Consider the following 15,484-nt stretch of genomic DNA (forward strand, 5'->3'; position numbering starts at 1 on the left):
GTATTTGAAAGAACAGAAATTCACCAATCATCTTATGAAATATGCATTACATCATTTTTTGCTGAGCCTTTGGAAAACCAACCCTAGATTTCTTATTAGTATCTCCAGAAATTAGCAGCAGTTACACAAGGGCCTTAGCTCATGGAGGCTGAAATAAGTGGTCCAAGGTGTGGGCTGGTTTTAGGGTTACATGACTCCTGCAATGGTCATGTTGTGAGGCAACGGCCTAGGGGCTGACTAAGGGATGCCATTAACACTGGGTATTTTTGGAACCATGAGGAGAAACTACATAGTTATTACACTGTCCTCCTGGAACCTCAAAAAACTGTGCATCTCAAGTATCATCAGTAACCTGCCCAATTTCACTATTATCTCTGCTCACAGGAGTGAAGTTATCTATTGGCATAGTGCCCACTCAAGGCCCTCCAGGATGCCAAACCACCATGGCAGTGTGGCAGAACAGCCTTGCGGGGAAGGGAGGAAGACACTTTACTCTTGTATGCTGCAGGGGTGGGCTCCAAGCTAGCTCCAAACAGATCAGCAGAGAGGGTCAATCCAGCACTACTGAAGCCAATGAGAGCTTTGCCACTGACTTCAGTACGTGCAGGATCAGACTCAAGGGGAGAACTGGGGTAGGTGTGTATTCTGCTTACGCTAAATCACTGGCCAAGAACAACCCTTGTAGGGATGCAGAGCAGTAGCCATTATTCCAGGCCACAGGCATGGAAGTAATGCACTATAGCCTGCGTGCAGATTGGGGTATTCTATCCCTTCTCATCCCCAACTTAGTTCCTTGAACAAGTCCAGAGAAGGGTGAATTTCACCCACAGGGAATAAGTGTACTTTACTCACCAATCTGAATATATGAATGTCCTGGGTTCTGGTTACCAAATGAGCATTCTTCGCTGTACAAGTAGCTGTTTCTAGCTTATCCCCTGTCAGCATCCACACCTGAAATTAAAAATATTTTTATATCCCCAAAATAACACAAAATCTAACAAACACTATTTTTGCAGGGAACTTATAGGAACTCTGGGCCTTTATGCATGCATGTAAATAGACCATATTTACAACAGAACATGTCCGGTGTTCAACAAATTCCTGTATAACAGAATCCCATTTAAAAAGGGCAGGGAATTCCCCTACTCACAGAGGAATTAAGGGGTTTGAAAAATGCTTCAGCATACAGGGGGTTATGAAATCTGCAAATTTTTCCACCTGCCATTTCAAGACTTCACTGATAAACACAAAACATAAATTGAAGAGGCAGATATTTGAATGTATCCCCATCCTCAGCAAGTTTTATACAGAAATCTTTAGCTCCAGCTGCAAACAGATCCTGCATGGCCCTGCCTGAAATATAGATGATGCAACTGCAGTTAGCTCACCACCCATGCCTGTGTGGAACAAACTAAACACAAGAATGGCCATATAGGGTCATTCCTATGGTCCATCTACCCCACTATCCTGTCTTCCAACAGTGGCCAGTGCCAGCTGCTTCAGAGGGAATGAACAGAACAGGGCAATTTATTGAGTGATTCATCCTCTGCTGTCCTGTCCCAGCTTCTGGCAGGCAGAGGTTCAGGAACACCCACAGCATGAGGTTGCGTCTGTGACCCTCGATGGCTATTAAGCCATTGATAGACCTATCCTCCATGAACTTATCCAGTTCTTTTTTGAACCCATCACAACTTCCTCTGGCAATGGGTTTCATAGGCTGACCATGAGTTGTGTGAAGTAGTACACCTCTACCCCATTATAACATCACCCAATATAACACAAATTCGGCTATAATGCGGTAAAGCAGTGCTTCGGGGGGGGGGGGGGACTGCGCGCTCAAATCTGCGCAGATCAAAGCAAGTTCGATAAAACGCGGTTTCACCTATAACGCGGTAAGATTTTTTGGCTCCCAAGGACAGCATTATATCAAGGTAGAGGTGTACTTCCTTATGTTTGTTTGAAACCTGCTGCTTATTAATTTCATTGTGTGACCCATGGTTCTTGCGTTGTGTGAAGGAGTAAATAACATTTCCCTATCTCCACACCATGACTTTACAGGCCTCTGTCATTCCCCTCCCCTTAGTTGTTTCTTTTCTAGGCTTAACAGTCCCAGTCTTTTTAATCTCTCCTTGTACGGAAGCTGTTCCATTGCCCTAATCAAATGAAAATGAAGACAGTGTATATGAAAACAATTCAGTCATTAAACGAGGACGCTAGAAAGCAGTGTGACCAGCAGTGCTGACCGATATTTGCTATAATCTGGAAGAGAATTTCCTCAACACTATAAATATTTGGAGTTTTGGCTATTCTTTATCTGGTGCTTTTAATTCCCTCAAGGCCTGTTGGAGCAGATCAAATAAGGATCCACTTGTTTGTTTCATTCTCTAAAAGGAGTTTAATAAGCTAAAAGCCAGGTGGGACACTTACTGTAATTAACAAGATAGTATAATAAAGAAAATGGATAGCTCCAGAATGAATTAGAAAACTGCCTTCAGTCTTGATTCTCTACTGACATGCAGAATCCCAAAGAACATGAGCCGCAGAACATCTACTGTAAATTGCAGCAATATGTATGCAGTCACTAACAGGGCTATCCATTCAGCATCAAGGCAGTGACTTTAGCCAAGTTAAAAACAAAAACAAAACATTTTTGGACCAAACCGTCAAGATTTAACTAATAAAAATCAAAATATTGCTATGGAAACTACAGGAACTGTATTCTGTTTGTTTGAGCTACTCACTGATGTGCAAAGTCATGTTACTATTAGAGATGGCATCAAAGCTAAAACTGTTTATTGAGACCCTCTTCCTCCCTCCTCCCATAAAATTAAATTAAACTTTGGGAGTTCAGGTAAACTGGGTACTGTATCTGAAACAGCCTGGTTTTGATTTTGCAATACAAAGCAAGGTTTTGTCTATTTTCTGTTTGAAATAGGCAACCAGAATGGTAACCTTTTATCCAACTCTTAAACCCCAACTCTGAGTGCTAGTTCCAGACCACCCCTGATTTTGTAAACCTAGAACCTGACTGACAAGATTTTGGGGAAAGGCAGAGTCGAACTATAATCATTCCTGGCTTTACCCACCTATGTATGGCTAATTCTGTAGGTGCACAAGTTATGGAGCTATAGAATGTCAGAAGGCATAAAAAAAATCCTTGTGCATTATCGTTTTTGGTTCAGACTCCCTCTGGTGGCTACATATCACAGCATAAAAATTCATATGTGTGAGCTTCAACCTCAGAGTTCAAAACTTGCACATCATCATTTGGGTGTCAGAAGAGAAAGGAAATCAAGCCGAGCTAACTTTAACTGTGTGTTTCATGCAGCCACTCATAAGACTAGCTTGGCTGATTCTTTATACTTATCTTACACAGATACCATTCTGTCTGCATATTTGGTTTTTTTCGTATATTAAAAAGTTTTGGGCAAGGGTGACACATTTTAAGGTGCTTAGCTAGTACTCAGCACTTACAGTGCTTTATATATCAAAGCGCTGTACAAAAATATTAGCTATTAGATGATAACATGATAATCATTGAATCAGAGCCCATGGGGTCATCATTTTTCATGTCCTGTTGCACTTCCATTAACCAACAGATCAGAGAAACATTAGATTATGATTTTATATATATATATATAGAGAGAGAGAGAGCGAGCGAGCGAGAGATAGATTCTTTTTTGCTAGTGTTTTATTCTACAGCCAGTGGACAAAGAATTTTACAGCAACAAGATTTCATTGCTGCTCACCTATTGCAATAGTCACAATCAATGGAGATCAGAATTTTTGGGGGGTTTATCATCAGACAGACTCATTTATTCCAAATGTTACATTCCAGAGACTCTCCCCCCAACTCTCTGGCCATTATCATCAGTTGCACTGTCAGTTAGATTGAGGTTCTGCATTCCATTTCTAGGTTAGCCAAACCTTAATGCCAGCATTTCTCAGGGTCTCCAGAGTGGGTCTGACATCCATCTGCAGCTGATCCTCCACTCCAGTCAGACACAGCAGCTCCATCTCCATTTCCAGGCTCTCAATCACAGTGGCTACCTTCAGCGAGCGATCATGCACACTTAGCTTTGCCTGAACATAGCGTGCCTGAGAATAGTACAAGACAAAAACCCAGTCACTGTAATTCAAACTAAGAGTGTTTGTGTGTCTGTGGAATACAGGATTAAGCAACATGACACAACTCAGGCCTCTCAAGGCCATAGGCTAAGTCCACCTCAAGGGTATCCTCTATAATGACTGGTAAACGTTAACCCTACAGTGAAAAAACAAATGAGGCTAAACAAGTCTTTCCTAGGAGATCCTATAATTCTGTACACTTATTATGCAAATCTGCCAGTTAGACGCACAGTTACCTGATCTGTGCTCACAAATAATTCTTCTGTATACACAAAATTTGCAAGTGCTATTTCAGAGGTGGATCTTGAAATCTGGCTCATCTACACCAGACTGCGGTAAATAGACAAATCAATCTGCTGGAGTTCCATACACAAGCAATTGAAGCCCCATTTCCAAAACACCTGAAAGTACACAGGATTCCTTTTACTCTCTCTTCTTTTGCAAATGTCAGTATACAAAATTGAAGATTCAAAATGTCAGCAAAAGCTTTTTCAGTAAATTTAAACATGGCTAAGCAGCACTGAATTTTAGCAGGAGTAAAATGGTAACAACAGAAGTCTATGGGGCAGGATTCCTGGGCTCCAACTCCTGTGGAATCAATCTCTAGAATGGGAACTTGTGGAAATGGCAGAAGCAATGGCCTAGGGAGTAGGACTGCTTACACACCACTCAGAAGACACCTCCAGCTGATTAAAAGAGCAGCATGATGGTGATTATGACATGAGGAGTGGGGAGATGAAAGCAGATGCTATAATCAGAACTCTGTGGGCATCACTTACATGATTATAAAAATACAAACTTACTTCAAAGTCTTGATACTGCTCCTCAGTCAGGGACTTCTTCGCTACAACAAGAACCCTCAGGCCTTCCCTAGCCATGTTACCACACTGGAAAGAAACGTCATATTGTAAACGATCACCTGCATCGCAACTTAACTGATTCAGAGATTGTAACAGTAGGTCTGATGCTAACAAAATAATTGTTTCAGTGAAACTACCCAGCTGAATACACAGCATCAGATAAACAGCATGATAAATTAACCAGGGAAGAGGAGATCTCAAAATCTATTTGTAGGCTGTATCACTGATCGGGAATGATGCTCCTCTCACAGCAGTGTCAAACTGGCATAAGTAACTCCATTGGCTTCAGTTACTCTGACTATATACCAAAGTAAGAAGGGATGCAAGCCCATGGTTTCAATAAGCTCTGTATCTTTTGTTTACAAACTATTTAAAGACATACTACAATATTCCTATGTAGTCAAATAGAAAAAGAACCATTTATATCTGCTATTGTGGAGACTGTTCACCATTGCCAGCAATACGATGGAATGGGTTTAAACAAGGAGGTTCAGAAAGACTTAAAATCAAAATGCAAATTGTTGGTTTTCCAGTAGTTTAAAATAAAGCCAAGTGCAGAATCAGGCCCAGTTACCCAAGATACATCTTGTGAGAAAAAGAGGAATTACCAGACAAAGAACAAGAAACCTGGACCAGTGACTACCCTAAGCTTGGACAACGTCCATTTTGTTTACCAGAGTTATCCTGGACTAAATGGGTTGAATTCACCACCAGGCTTCCTTTTAAAATTGACTAATACTGTGTCTGTAGCTCTGGCTACAGTTTAAACCAATCAAAACGCCAAACCAAACAATCTTTTTCCTGCATACATTTTAACAGCTACTTCAGCCTGCTCCACCAACGTAATGTCGGAGGCTTAGTCACATGTCGCCATGGAACAAGCAGCACCTGCCTGAAGGAGTAAATATTCTACATTTAAGAAAGTGAGACTACTTTGTACCTCTTCCTCTAGCCAGTCATTGTACTGCACGATGCCAGCCATGACAACGTCAGCTCCCTTCATGTAGAAAGTGATTTCTCCCGTTGACTCATCCTGAGAGAAAGAAAATGGTGAAAGATTAAGGGTTCAATTATCTACAGCAGGCAGCAAGATACTTCATGCAAGGATTATCAACTTCTTGGTCAACAACAGGTGATACTGGCTGGGTTGTATTCACACTATTCTATATGGAAAATAGTCATCCCCCTTCCTAACTCTAATCATTAATGGTCTGGTGTAACCATGACACTGGTGCATTTTGTTTTCATCCTGGAAATCAACTTTGATGTTTACACTTAACAAGGGGAAAGTAAGTAACAAATAAATGATTTTACTTTATTAAATTCCAATCTTATCGGCTCCCTGAATTATAATTATGCTCTCTTTATAAGTACAATTAAAACTCAGGCCTGCCACAGAGGGGTTAGGCTACTGCCTTCCTCACCCGATGTGACTAATTTGTAGATTGCAAACAAAGCATATTTACACTGTTACAAACTCATAATCCTTTCTGAGCAGGCAAATGTCTAATGAGGTGACAGTTATTAGTATGGTGGGCTAATGGAAACACTGGCAAACTCTGCAAAGGAGGTCAAACAATGTGCAAGGAGAACTTGCATTGTAAACGAAGACAGCATCTGCGGATGAAGGGAAAAAAAATATGTATAGAACAAAAAGATGAAGGTTTGGAGAGAAACAACAGTGAATTAAGAAAACAAAAATATTTTCCAAAGAAGACAGGGAATAGGAAAAAAAAATGCAACGTTTGCAATGTACTCTCTCCAATTTACATTCGATGATGCAAAATTTCCTTGTATTCTAACCGCTATAGAAGCCAGTTAAATGGCGATATGGCTGACACTATATAAAAATAAAAAACCCTGCCTCAAGGATGCACTAGGAGACCCAGAGGAAATGGGGAACTAGGGGGCTTGTTTTGTTCTTTAATCCTTTTCCCCCTCCCTGTTTCTCATCTGACAATTCACTAGGGCAGAAAAGACACTTTACTGATGGGGGTGAGTGAGGATGGGCCTTGTAGAAGAGGGACTAGACTGAGAAATGGGTGAGGGCCTGTCCCGCTGGTGTTGAGAGGGTGCTTTCCAGCCACAGGGGACAGCATGGAAGAAAAAGAATTAAAATGGGAGTGGAAGGAGGAAATGGGATTCCTTTGCTGAGGAAACTTCACGGGAGCTGTGGATACTCAGTATCTCTGATTATCAAGCCACTTTTTTATTCAGGTCTCTACACTGGGAATAAGGTGCTTAGCTTTAGCTGCTTGCGTTTGAATGCTGTTCCTTAAATGTTTTTGAGACCTTTACCAGGAACATGTGGTGGTTCTTACAGGTGCATTACAAACTATTTCTGATCAATGGTATTGACTCCCTGTGTGTCAATATGCACAGTTCGTACATCTCAGAGTTCAAGTTTTATTGGTCACCAAGAAAACCCAGAACACACTTAGTTTTAAAAAATTAAGCTTTCTGGCATTGGCAAAAGATTTATGTATTTAATTATTTGATTAAAGAAAAAGTGTTTAACAACATCTCTGTAGGAAACTGAATAAAGACTCCACTTCCTGTGCTACAGAATTGGCTTAAGATCGTTTATAAATTTTGTCCAATATAAATATTGTATCAACTATCTCCTTGCATTAGTCATTTCCTCTTGCAGAGTTCAACAGGAGGTTAGCACGTTCTCATATTATGGTAAGATCACACTATAAATCTACAGAGAGATTTGCCAGTTGTATTGTTTTAAGAGCTACATCTTTTTCCATCGTGGTCTGATTCTGGCCATGGTTCAAAGGCCTCTTTCAGTTCCAGATATGACAATAGTGCTATCTTTGTTGCAAAGCAAACATCATCATTCCACTTGTGTGGGGAAAGAAAAAAAAAAAACACAGAGTGGAAAATTTTGTGATCAACAAACAAATATCTTTTTAATGCAATCCTTTTCTTAACGTGAAGATAAGCAAGTAAACAATGCTGTAAAGAGGGTGGCTGCTTTGTTATAACAAGACTTAGAACTGGAATAATAAACCCCCAGACAATGACAGTTGATCATGTGTAACAAGCAAATATTGCCAAACTGTCTTAAATGAGGCAACATCTGCTACTTGTGAACACACACTGCCACCTTAGTCCTCATCTGCTAAAGAAGTTTAAAAGTTATCATAGTAATAATACAAAGAGACCCTTTACAAGAGACAGCAGGCAGGACCACAAGGGGAAGCAGGCATCTCTGAGAAGTTCAACCACACATTTTTCTGGCTCTGTGTAAGAATCCTTGGATGAAATTCTATGGCCTGTATTACACAGGAGGTCAGACTAGATGGTCATACTGTCCCTTCTGGTGCTAAAATCTGTGTGTCTATAAGGACAAGTAGGACAGGAGGAAATTAGCTGTATATCTTATTCAGATATTTTTCTGAAGTCTGACAGAAGTTTTTCCAGAATTTCTAGAATTGTTTTTCCAACTGTGAATTTATTTTATACACTTAGCTACTCAATAAGCTATTCCTCCTCCTCCCCCCCCGACTCTTACCAACAGTTAAGACACTATTTTTAGAATTAATATTGATGAAATAACGAGTTCAATTGCACCCAATGTATTTGGTGGCTTGTAGGTAAAAAATAATATTTGGTACCTGCACTGGTATAGATATATAAAATTTTACTTGACAACTAGTAATTGTTAAGCAAAAAAAGTTTTTTCATAAAAAGAAATGAAAACTCTGAAGACAGGAGTTCAGAGCATGCAGAAACACAGTACGTGGTGATACCCAACCAGTTAATACCCGCTAATTAAAATCTGCTTCAGTTCAAAAGAGAAGACAGAGTTCATTTGGTTGTTCAGCCACACAACATCTAAGGAACAGGGTTCACAAGCCCATCAGACAGGGGCCAAGGCTTCCATCCTGACACCACAACAACATAATATACATAGACACTCAAGATTTGAGGCCTGATGACGTTCCCAAATGCAGTGAATGAGAGTTTTGCCACTGTCTTCAGAGGGATCATACCTAATATGCACTGTATATTAGAAATATTTTTAATTAGAGGGAGAGTTGTGGCTTATAGTTACCTTAAAAACTAGGATGGAATTCAGAATCCTGGCCTTGGAGGTCCAATGCCCCTCTAATTGACAGTCAGACTGTCAGAAAGGAAGCTCACTAAAGCTCTCCTTTTCAGTGAAGATAAAGAAAAAGTTCAGAATGTTTCAGGAATACCCATCTCTCTGCAGGGATGGTAAGTGAAAATCTTGATGAAATTCAAGTTGGTGACTTGCTGCTACTGCAATGGAACAAAACTAGTAAAAAATTGGGGAGAGGGAAGATATTTTGTTGAAATTTTTCCACAGGTTTTGTCAAATTTCTTTGTTTCTGTCTAGATCTCATATAGACCATTCGGATGGTGTCAACCCACCTGTTTAGTCTATACTGTTTTCCACTACAGAAATAATCCAGCTGATGAAAAGGAACACAGCACTCGCTATGTTTCCATGAGCATTTGGTGACTGCATTGTCCCAACTAGGTCTAATATCAGACACTTGTTGGAACAAAGTTATGAACTGTATCCTCGAGGATATCCAGTTGCTTTCTAGATTCCTGTATTTATCATGTACTTCTGATTACCTCACTTGCACTCTGACCACTACTCCATTCCCCCTAGGACTTATTGTTCCAAAACATGGAGCAATTTCAGATACAGGGTATTGGTTTTTTAAAGCTAGCCTGCCACTAAAATTCTCTTGTTTCCCCTCACTTAAAAAGGTGCCAGGGCCCAGGCCCCAGAATGGGAAGCACTGAGTCCTGAACCAATGGCAGATTCAAGGTCTGGAATGCCACAACTGAGACGGGAGGAGATATTAATATATTGATGGTGCTGTATAAATCTTTTATCAACACTGCCTAGCTCCTTACTCATAGCTTAGTTTATTGACACCATCATGCGTTCACATTATATCTTAATCTGTACGTCAACAAAAATTAGGGAATCAGACGCATGCTAAGCTTCTCCAATCAATCACCTAGCTTTTTGTTTTATATCATCCCACCCATCATTCAACTTTACATTATCTGTTTAGGCTGTAATTTCTTCTTGCCCCTTCATGTCTGCAAAGCATCTCACTCTTGTGGTGGTATAAAAAACTATAAAGCATGAGACAATGGAATAAACTTAATTAATGTGACTGTATAGCAGAATCTCATATGGAAGACGCTAACCTAAAATACTCGCCTACAAATACAAGTAAGATTTGTCTTACCATTCTAACCTGTAATAATACTAGAGAGGTACAAGGCCCTTCCGAGGCCATGTTTTTGCTGCTAAGAAGATGCACTTTTAATTAGAGGATAACTAAGTTCACATGAACTATCTTAGGGTAAAAACACAGTGAAGACAATGCATGTTAGTTTTACCACAATGTAAACTAGAGGAGGTCAGCACTGTACTGCCACCTGGGGCATGGGTTTGGTTTTTTGTTTTTTCTTTAAGCTCCAGGTAGCTCACGTGCATTAGTCACCCAGCAGTAAAAAAACAAAAAACAAATACATCTAACATGAACGGGCTATCTGGAGGTAAAACTGAAGAGCCTTGTCTTCACTGTGGTTTTAACTTCAAGATAGTTCATGTGCGTCAGTAAAAAATACATCTTTTTAGCAGGGCAGACACCTCAGTCACTATTCATTTAAAGAGTGGGGAGGTCCAGTAGGTTGAACATAGCTGTGAGAGCTAAAATTATTTGAATTCTAGCCCCGGCTGTAAAACTACTCCCGCTGAAACCCTGGGGAAATCCCTTCAACTCTGCATCAGCCTTCTCATCTGTGAAATGGGGAGGGATCGTTTTCCTTTCAAGGCTACTGAGGATTAACTGTGGGGCCCATCTTGGTTGGTCCTCCGGCACTACCGAAACAATAAATAAATAAATAAATAAATAAATAATGCTGCGCTTTGATAAGAGAGCTAAGAATGTTTTGAAAAGGTTTAAATATGCGTTCACCAGTTTGTGAGTCGGTAACAAGCTTCAAGAGAAATATTACAGTTAATAGCCTAAGAGGGGAGAGAAACAGAAAAAAACCTACATAATCACACTAACCCAGGAATCTATCCTTGCAACAAAGCCCATTGCCAACGCTGTCCACATATCTATTCAGGGGAGACCATCATACGACCTAATCACATCAGCCACACTATCAGAGGCTCATTCCCCTGCACATCTACCAATGTGATATATGCCATTATGTGCCAGCAATGCTCCTCTGCTGTGTACATTGGTCAAACCGGACAGTCTCTACACAAAAGAATAAATGGACACAAATCAGATGTCAAGAATTATAACATTCAAAAACCAGTCGGAGAACACTTCAAACTCCCTGGTCACTCAATTACAGACTTAAAAGTCGCAATTATTCAACAAAAAAAACTTTAAAAACAGACTCCAACAAGAAACTGCAGAACTGGACATAATTTGCAAAATGGACACCATTAAATTAGGCTTGAATAAAGACTGAGAGTGGATGAGCCATTACACAAACTAAAAACTATTTCCCCATGCTAATTTCCCTTCTACTATTACTCACACCTTCTTGTCAACTGTTTGAAATGGGCCATCCTGATGATCATTACAAAAGCTTTTTTTCTCCTGCTGATACAGCCCACCTTAACTGATTAGTGTCATTAGAGTTGGGGTGGTAACCCCCACTTTTTATGTTTTCTGTGTGTGTGTGTATCTATCTTCCTACTATATTTTCCACTGCATGCATCTGATGAAATGGGCTTTAGCCCACGAAAGCTTATGCTCAAATAAATGTTAGTCTCTAAGGTGCCACAAGTACTCCTCGTTCCTTTTGCATATTTCCACTGTTTCTAGCACTAGCTCCTTTTTAGCTGAATCAGATTTTTGAAAATCTGGTCTCCACTGTATTAGTGCATAGGACCAAAATAAAGCATTAGGTGTGCAAATGCATACGTAATTGCATATCTAATTAGCATATGCAGTTACCGTCATTGAAGACATAAGAGAATTGCATGCACAAATGCACCTGGTTACCCTAATTCCTCTGGGAAACCCCATGCACCAAGTACTTCAAGCATTTTTTCTGGAACAGAGGTTTCCTTATCATAACAGCCAGCAGGGGACAGAACAAAGAAAGGAAATCACATAGAAAGGAAATCACATAATAAACCCATTTCTTGGTTTATTTTACAGTTTAATATACATTGTATAAACAATATAATCCCAGCATGATTATTTGATCGTTTACTTCTCATTAAGTAGTAAACTAGAAAGTACCTTCTTAAAGTATATATTTGACTTTCAGTAGCACCTCTATTATATTGTAGTTGATCTGTTATGAGGTCATTAGAACTCCTAATTTAGCTGTAGTTGAGGGGTAAATCTATATCTATTTACTGGTGATTCCTGATTTGGGGTTTGTGCTTTTTTGCTGTTACTTTCAATAGTGGCTACAATTATTTTCCTACTGTCTATGAGCTAAGGACTGTCACAGGCCTTTGGAGTTTGAGTTGAAAGAAAATACACTTTACTTATCAGTTCTGGGGGATGGAAGGACAGTACTTCAACGTATACAAATATTTTAGTTTCTGGTATCTGAGATAATGTAACATTCTCCTATGAAGAACAACGTTGCTGACATCAAACAGACTGTACTTGCTTATTCAGTCAGTGTTTTGCAAGAGTTACATGAAGATGAAAAGAAACATGAAAAGCAACTTACCCTAACGATGATTCCCATACGTTTACTTTCATAAGTGAATGGAAAGATCTGGAGGATGGTGAAGTTTAGTATCTGACCACCAGGTGTCCTCAGCTGCATAGAGGATTGATCTCTGCCAACCAGTGTTAAGCCTACACTTTCAGTCCACTGTACCAGGGCCACCTAAATACAAGAAAGGTCACAGGTCAGATAGACTGCTGAGCTTTGTGGTTCAGAGGTCATGTAAATGAACACCAGAGGGGAAGGGACAGTAGGTTAACTGAAGAAAAAGTTACTTAGTCATTAATGTCACTGTAAAATTGATCAGTTTTTCTACCTTGGCCATGTAATGTGAACAAATGGCCCTTTAGCATTATTTATTGCGGCCATTCCTGCCCATTGACAATATTAATTACTCCATCCCTGGAAGGACTTACTAATGTCCAATAACACATGACATGCACTACGCTGTGTTCTGAGCCAACCAGATGATTAAAAAATAAAAAAAAAAAAGGTGGCAGTGAAAACATGACTGCCCCCATTCAAATGTGGGTTTAAGACAGCAGAGGCTATTAAAGCAATGAAGGTCTAAGTTGCCAATATGCCACTAACCCAAAGTGATGAGACAGGATGTGATCCTGCACCACTGAGGTTAGTGGGAGCAGAATTGAGCCCATAATGAAAGCCACTGAAAACTGGAAATGAAAAGGAAGTTAATGAAACAGATCCAGTCAGTGAGTTTATGTGGCTTTATTGTGCACTAGGCATTTGACTACAATGTCAAGGGATGTTAACTACTGTTGTAAACAAAGCTGAGCAGAGGAGAGTTCTAAAGATCCGAGGACAAAAGAGAATTTCAGCCTCTTTCAGTGTGACATTTCCTTGAGACAACTGCACCAAGTCAGCCCAGCTAGTAATAGTTTATTTAAATCTGATCAAGATAAATTTAAAATGGAAACACTGCACACACTGGGAACTGCCCTTCCCTCCCCATCCCCAGTGAAAACACTCTACCTCCCCCAGACAAATTTTGGGCTAAATCTGTATCCAACTCTAAAACTCAGTCCCACCTCTGACTACAGTTGCCAACCCTCTAGGATGGCCTGGAGTCCCGCAGAATCAGCACTGATCTACCGGTGACTACTGAAAGCAATCTGGGAGATTTTAATAGGATATTTTAAGAAAATTACATTATGTCATGTTGGGAGGGGGAAATCTCCCGGAATAGCTTCAGTCAGAGTTGGCAAGCCTACCTCTGATGCAAATATCAGGCCAAGTTCTCTGCTTGTGTAACTTAGTTTACTACAAGGCAGTTACATCAGTAGAGTATTTGCCTAATTCATTTTAACGCTTGCAATCTGAGCACTTATATTCACTGCACATCCCAGGTTCTTTCAGCAAGGAAAGATTTAGACTCAACAGTGCATATAAATCTCTGATGAGAAGAAAGCTTGCTGTATCCAGTCACTCTACACTGGCTCCTAAGTAAATAAAAACAAAACCCAAGTGTCAGTGGATTTCTCACCTATTTTTATAGACATCCATTAAGAGTGGCATGTCTAAAGAAATGTACACAAAAAGCCTTTACCCGTCTTGTCTTATAGCCATTATCTTGTTGAGAAGCTGAGTGGAATTAAGACCAGTTTTGTGGAGACATATTTACTAATAATCTTTTCCCTTCATTTGAGAAATCACTTCTAGAACCATAATTATTCCTGACATTTCATCTCTTTCATCTATTTAGCAAATGAAAGCGCTAGGACAAAGTATTCAGTTACTTCTAAAGGAGTTATGTCTTCCAAGGAAGTTCATGAAAAAATACCTACCACACATCAAATACTTAAGCCATGGAGCTATCCTCTCAACTTGAAGTAGCTGCTTTAACCCTCACTGGAAGCTGTGGGCACACATTAAGGGTAAGTCTACACTACCCGCCGGATTGGCGGGTAGTGATTGATCGGAGATCGATTTATCGCGTGTAGTGTAGACACAATAAATCGATCCCCGATCGCTCTCCCATTGACTGCTGAACTCTAGCAGTGCGAGAGGCGGAAGCAAAGTCGACGGGGGAGCAGCAGCCGTTGATCCAGCGCCGCGAGGATGTGAAGTAAATAATTTTAATTCGATCTAAGATATGTCGACTTCAGCTACACTATTCTCATAGCTGAAGTTGCGTATCTTAGGCCAGGTCCAGACTAGAGCTTTAAATCGATTTTAAGAGCTCTAAATCGATTTAAAGCTGTAACCGTCCACACTACAGAGTGCATAAAATCGATTTTAAGGGTCCCTAAAATCGATTTTGGAACTCCATCAAAACGAGAGGAGTAACCCCAAAATCGATTTTTTAAAATCGATTTTATGATAGTGTGGACGGCCATCGAAGTTAATGGCCTCCGGGACGTATCCCACAGTGCTCTAGTGGCCGCTCTACACAGGTAAAGGTACTCTTCTGCTGGCCAGGTAAACAGGAAAAGCCCCGGGAAGTTTGAAATTCCATTTCCTGCTTGCACAGCGTGGAGCTCTCAGCAGCAGAGAGAAGAATGCAGTCTCCTGAAAATAGGAAAAGAGCTCCAGCATGGAGCACACAGGAGTTACTCGATCTGATAGCTGTATGGGGAGAAGAGTCAGTGCTTTCAGAACTGCGCTCGAGCAGACGAAATGAGAAAACCTTTGAAAAAATTTCTAATGCCATGCGGGAGAGGGGACATACCAGGGACTCGTTACAGTGCCGAGTGAAAGTGAAAGAGCTCAGACAGGCGTATCAGAAGACCAAAGCAGCAAAGGGCAGGTCAGGC

The 15,484-nt window shown here is 40.3% G+C and overlaps 2 protein-coding genes across 3 annotated transcripts in view; both read right to left on the bottom strand.

Moving 5' to 3' along the window:
- ATP9A (ATPase phospholipid transporting 9A (putative)) overlaps window positions 1-15,484 on the bottom strand; it is a 99,495-nt gene that overhangs the window by 18,660 nt on the left and 65,351 nt on the right. For both annotated transcript variants that reach the window (XM_050918104.1, XM_050918105.1), the window contains exons 15-19: window positions 12,711-12,872; window positions 5,929-6,021; window positions 4,932-5,015; window positions 3,928-4,098; window positions 853-951 (exon numbers count right to left, since the gene is read on the bottom strand). In XM_050918104.1, coding sequence (XP_050774061.1) covers window positions 853-951; window positions 3,928-4,098; window positions 4,932-5,015; window positions 5,929-6,021; window positions 12,711-12,872 — 609 coding nt within the window. The remainder of the gene's footprint in view (window positions 1-852; window positions 952-3,927; window positions 4,099-4,931; window positions 5,016-5,928; window positions 6,022-12,710; window positions 12,873-15,484) is intronic.
- The window catches only part of LOC127031375 (uncharacterized), a 130,768-nt gene that overhangs the window by 8,253 nt on the left and 107,031 nt on the right, over window positions 1-15,484 (bottom strand). The window lies entirely within an intron of this gene.

This window comes from Gopherus flavomarginatus, chromosome 11 (assembly GCF_025201925.1).
Source record: "Gopherus flavomarginatus isolate rGopFla2 chromosome 11, rGopFla2.mat.asm, whole genome shotgun sequence".
In the NCBI taxonomy this organism is placed as follows: domain Eukaryota; kingdom Metazoa; phylum Chordata; order Testudines; family Testudinidae; genus Gopherus; species Gopherus flavomarginatus.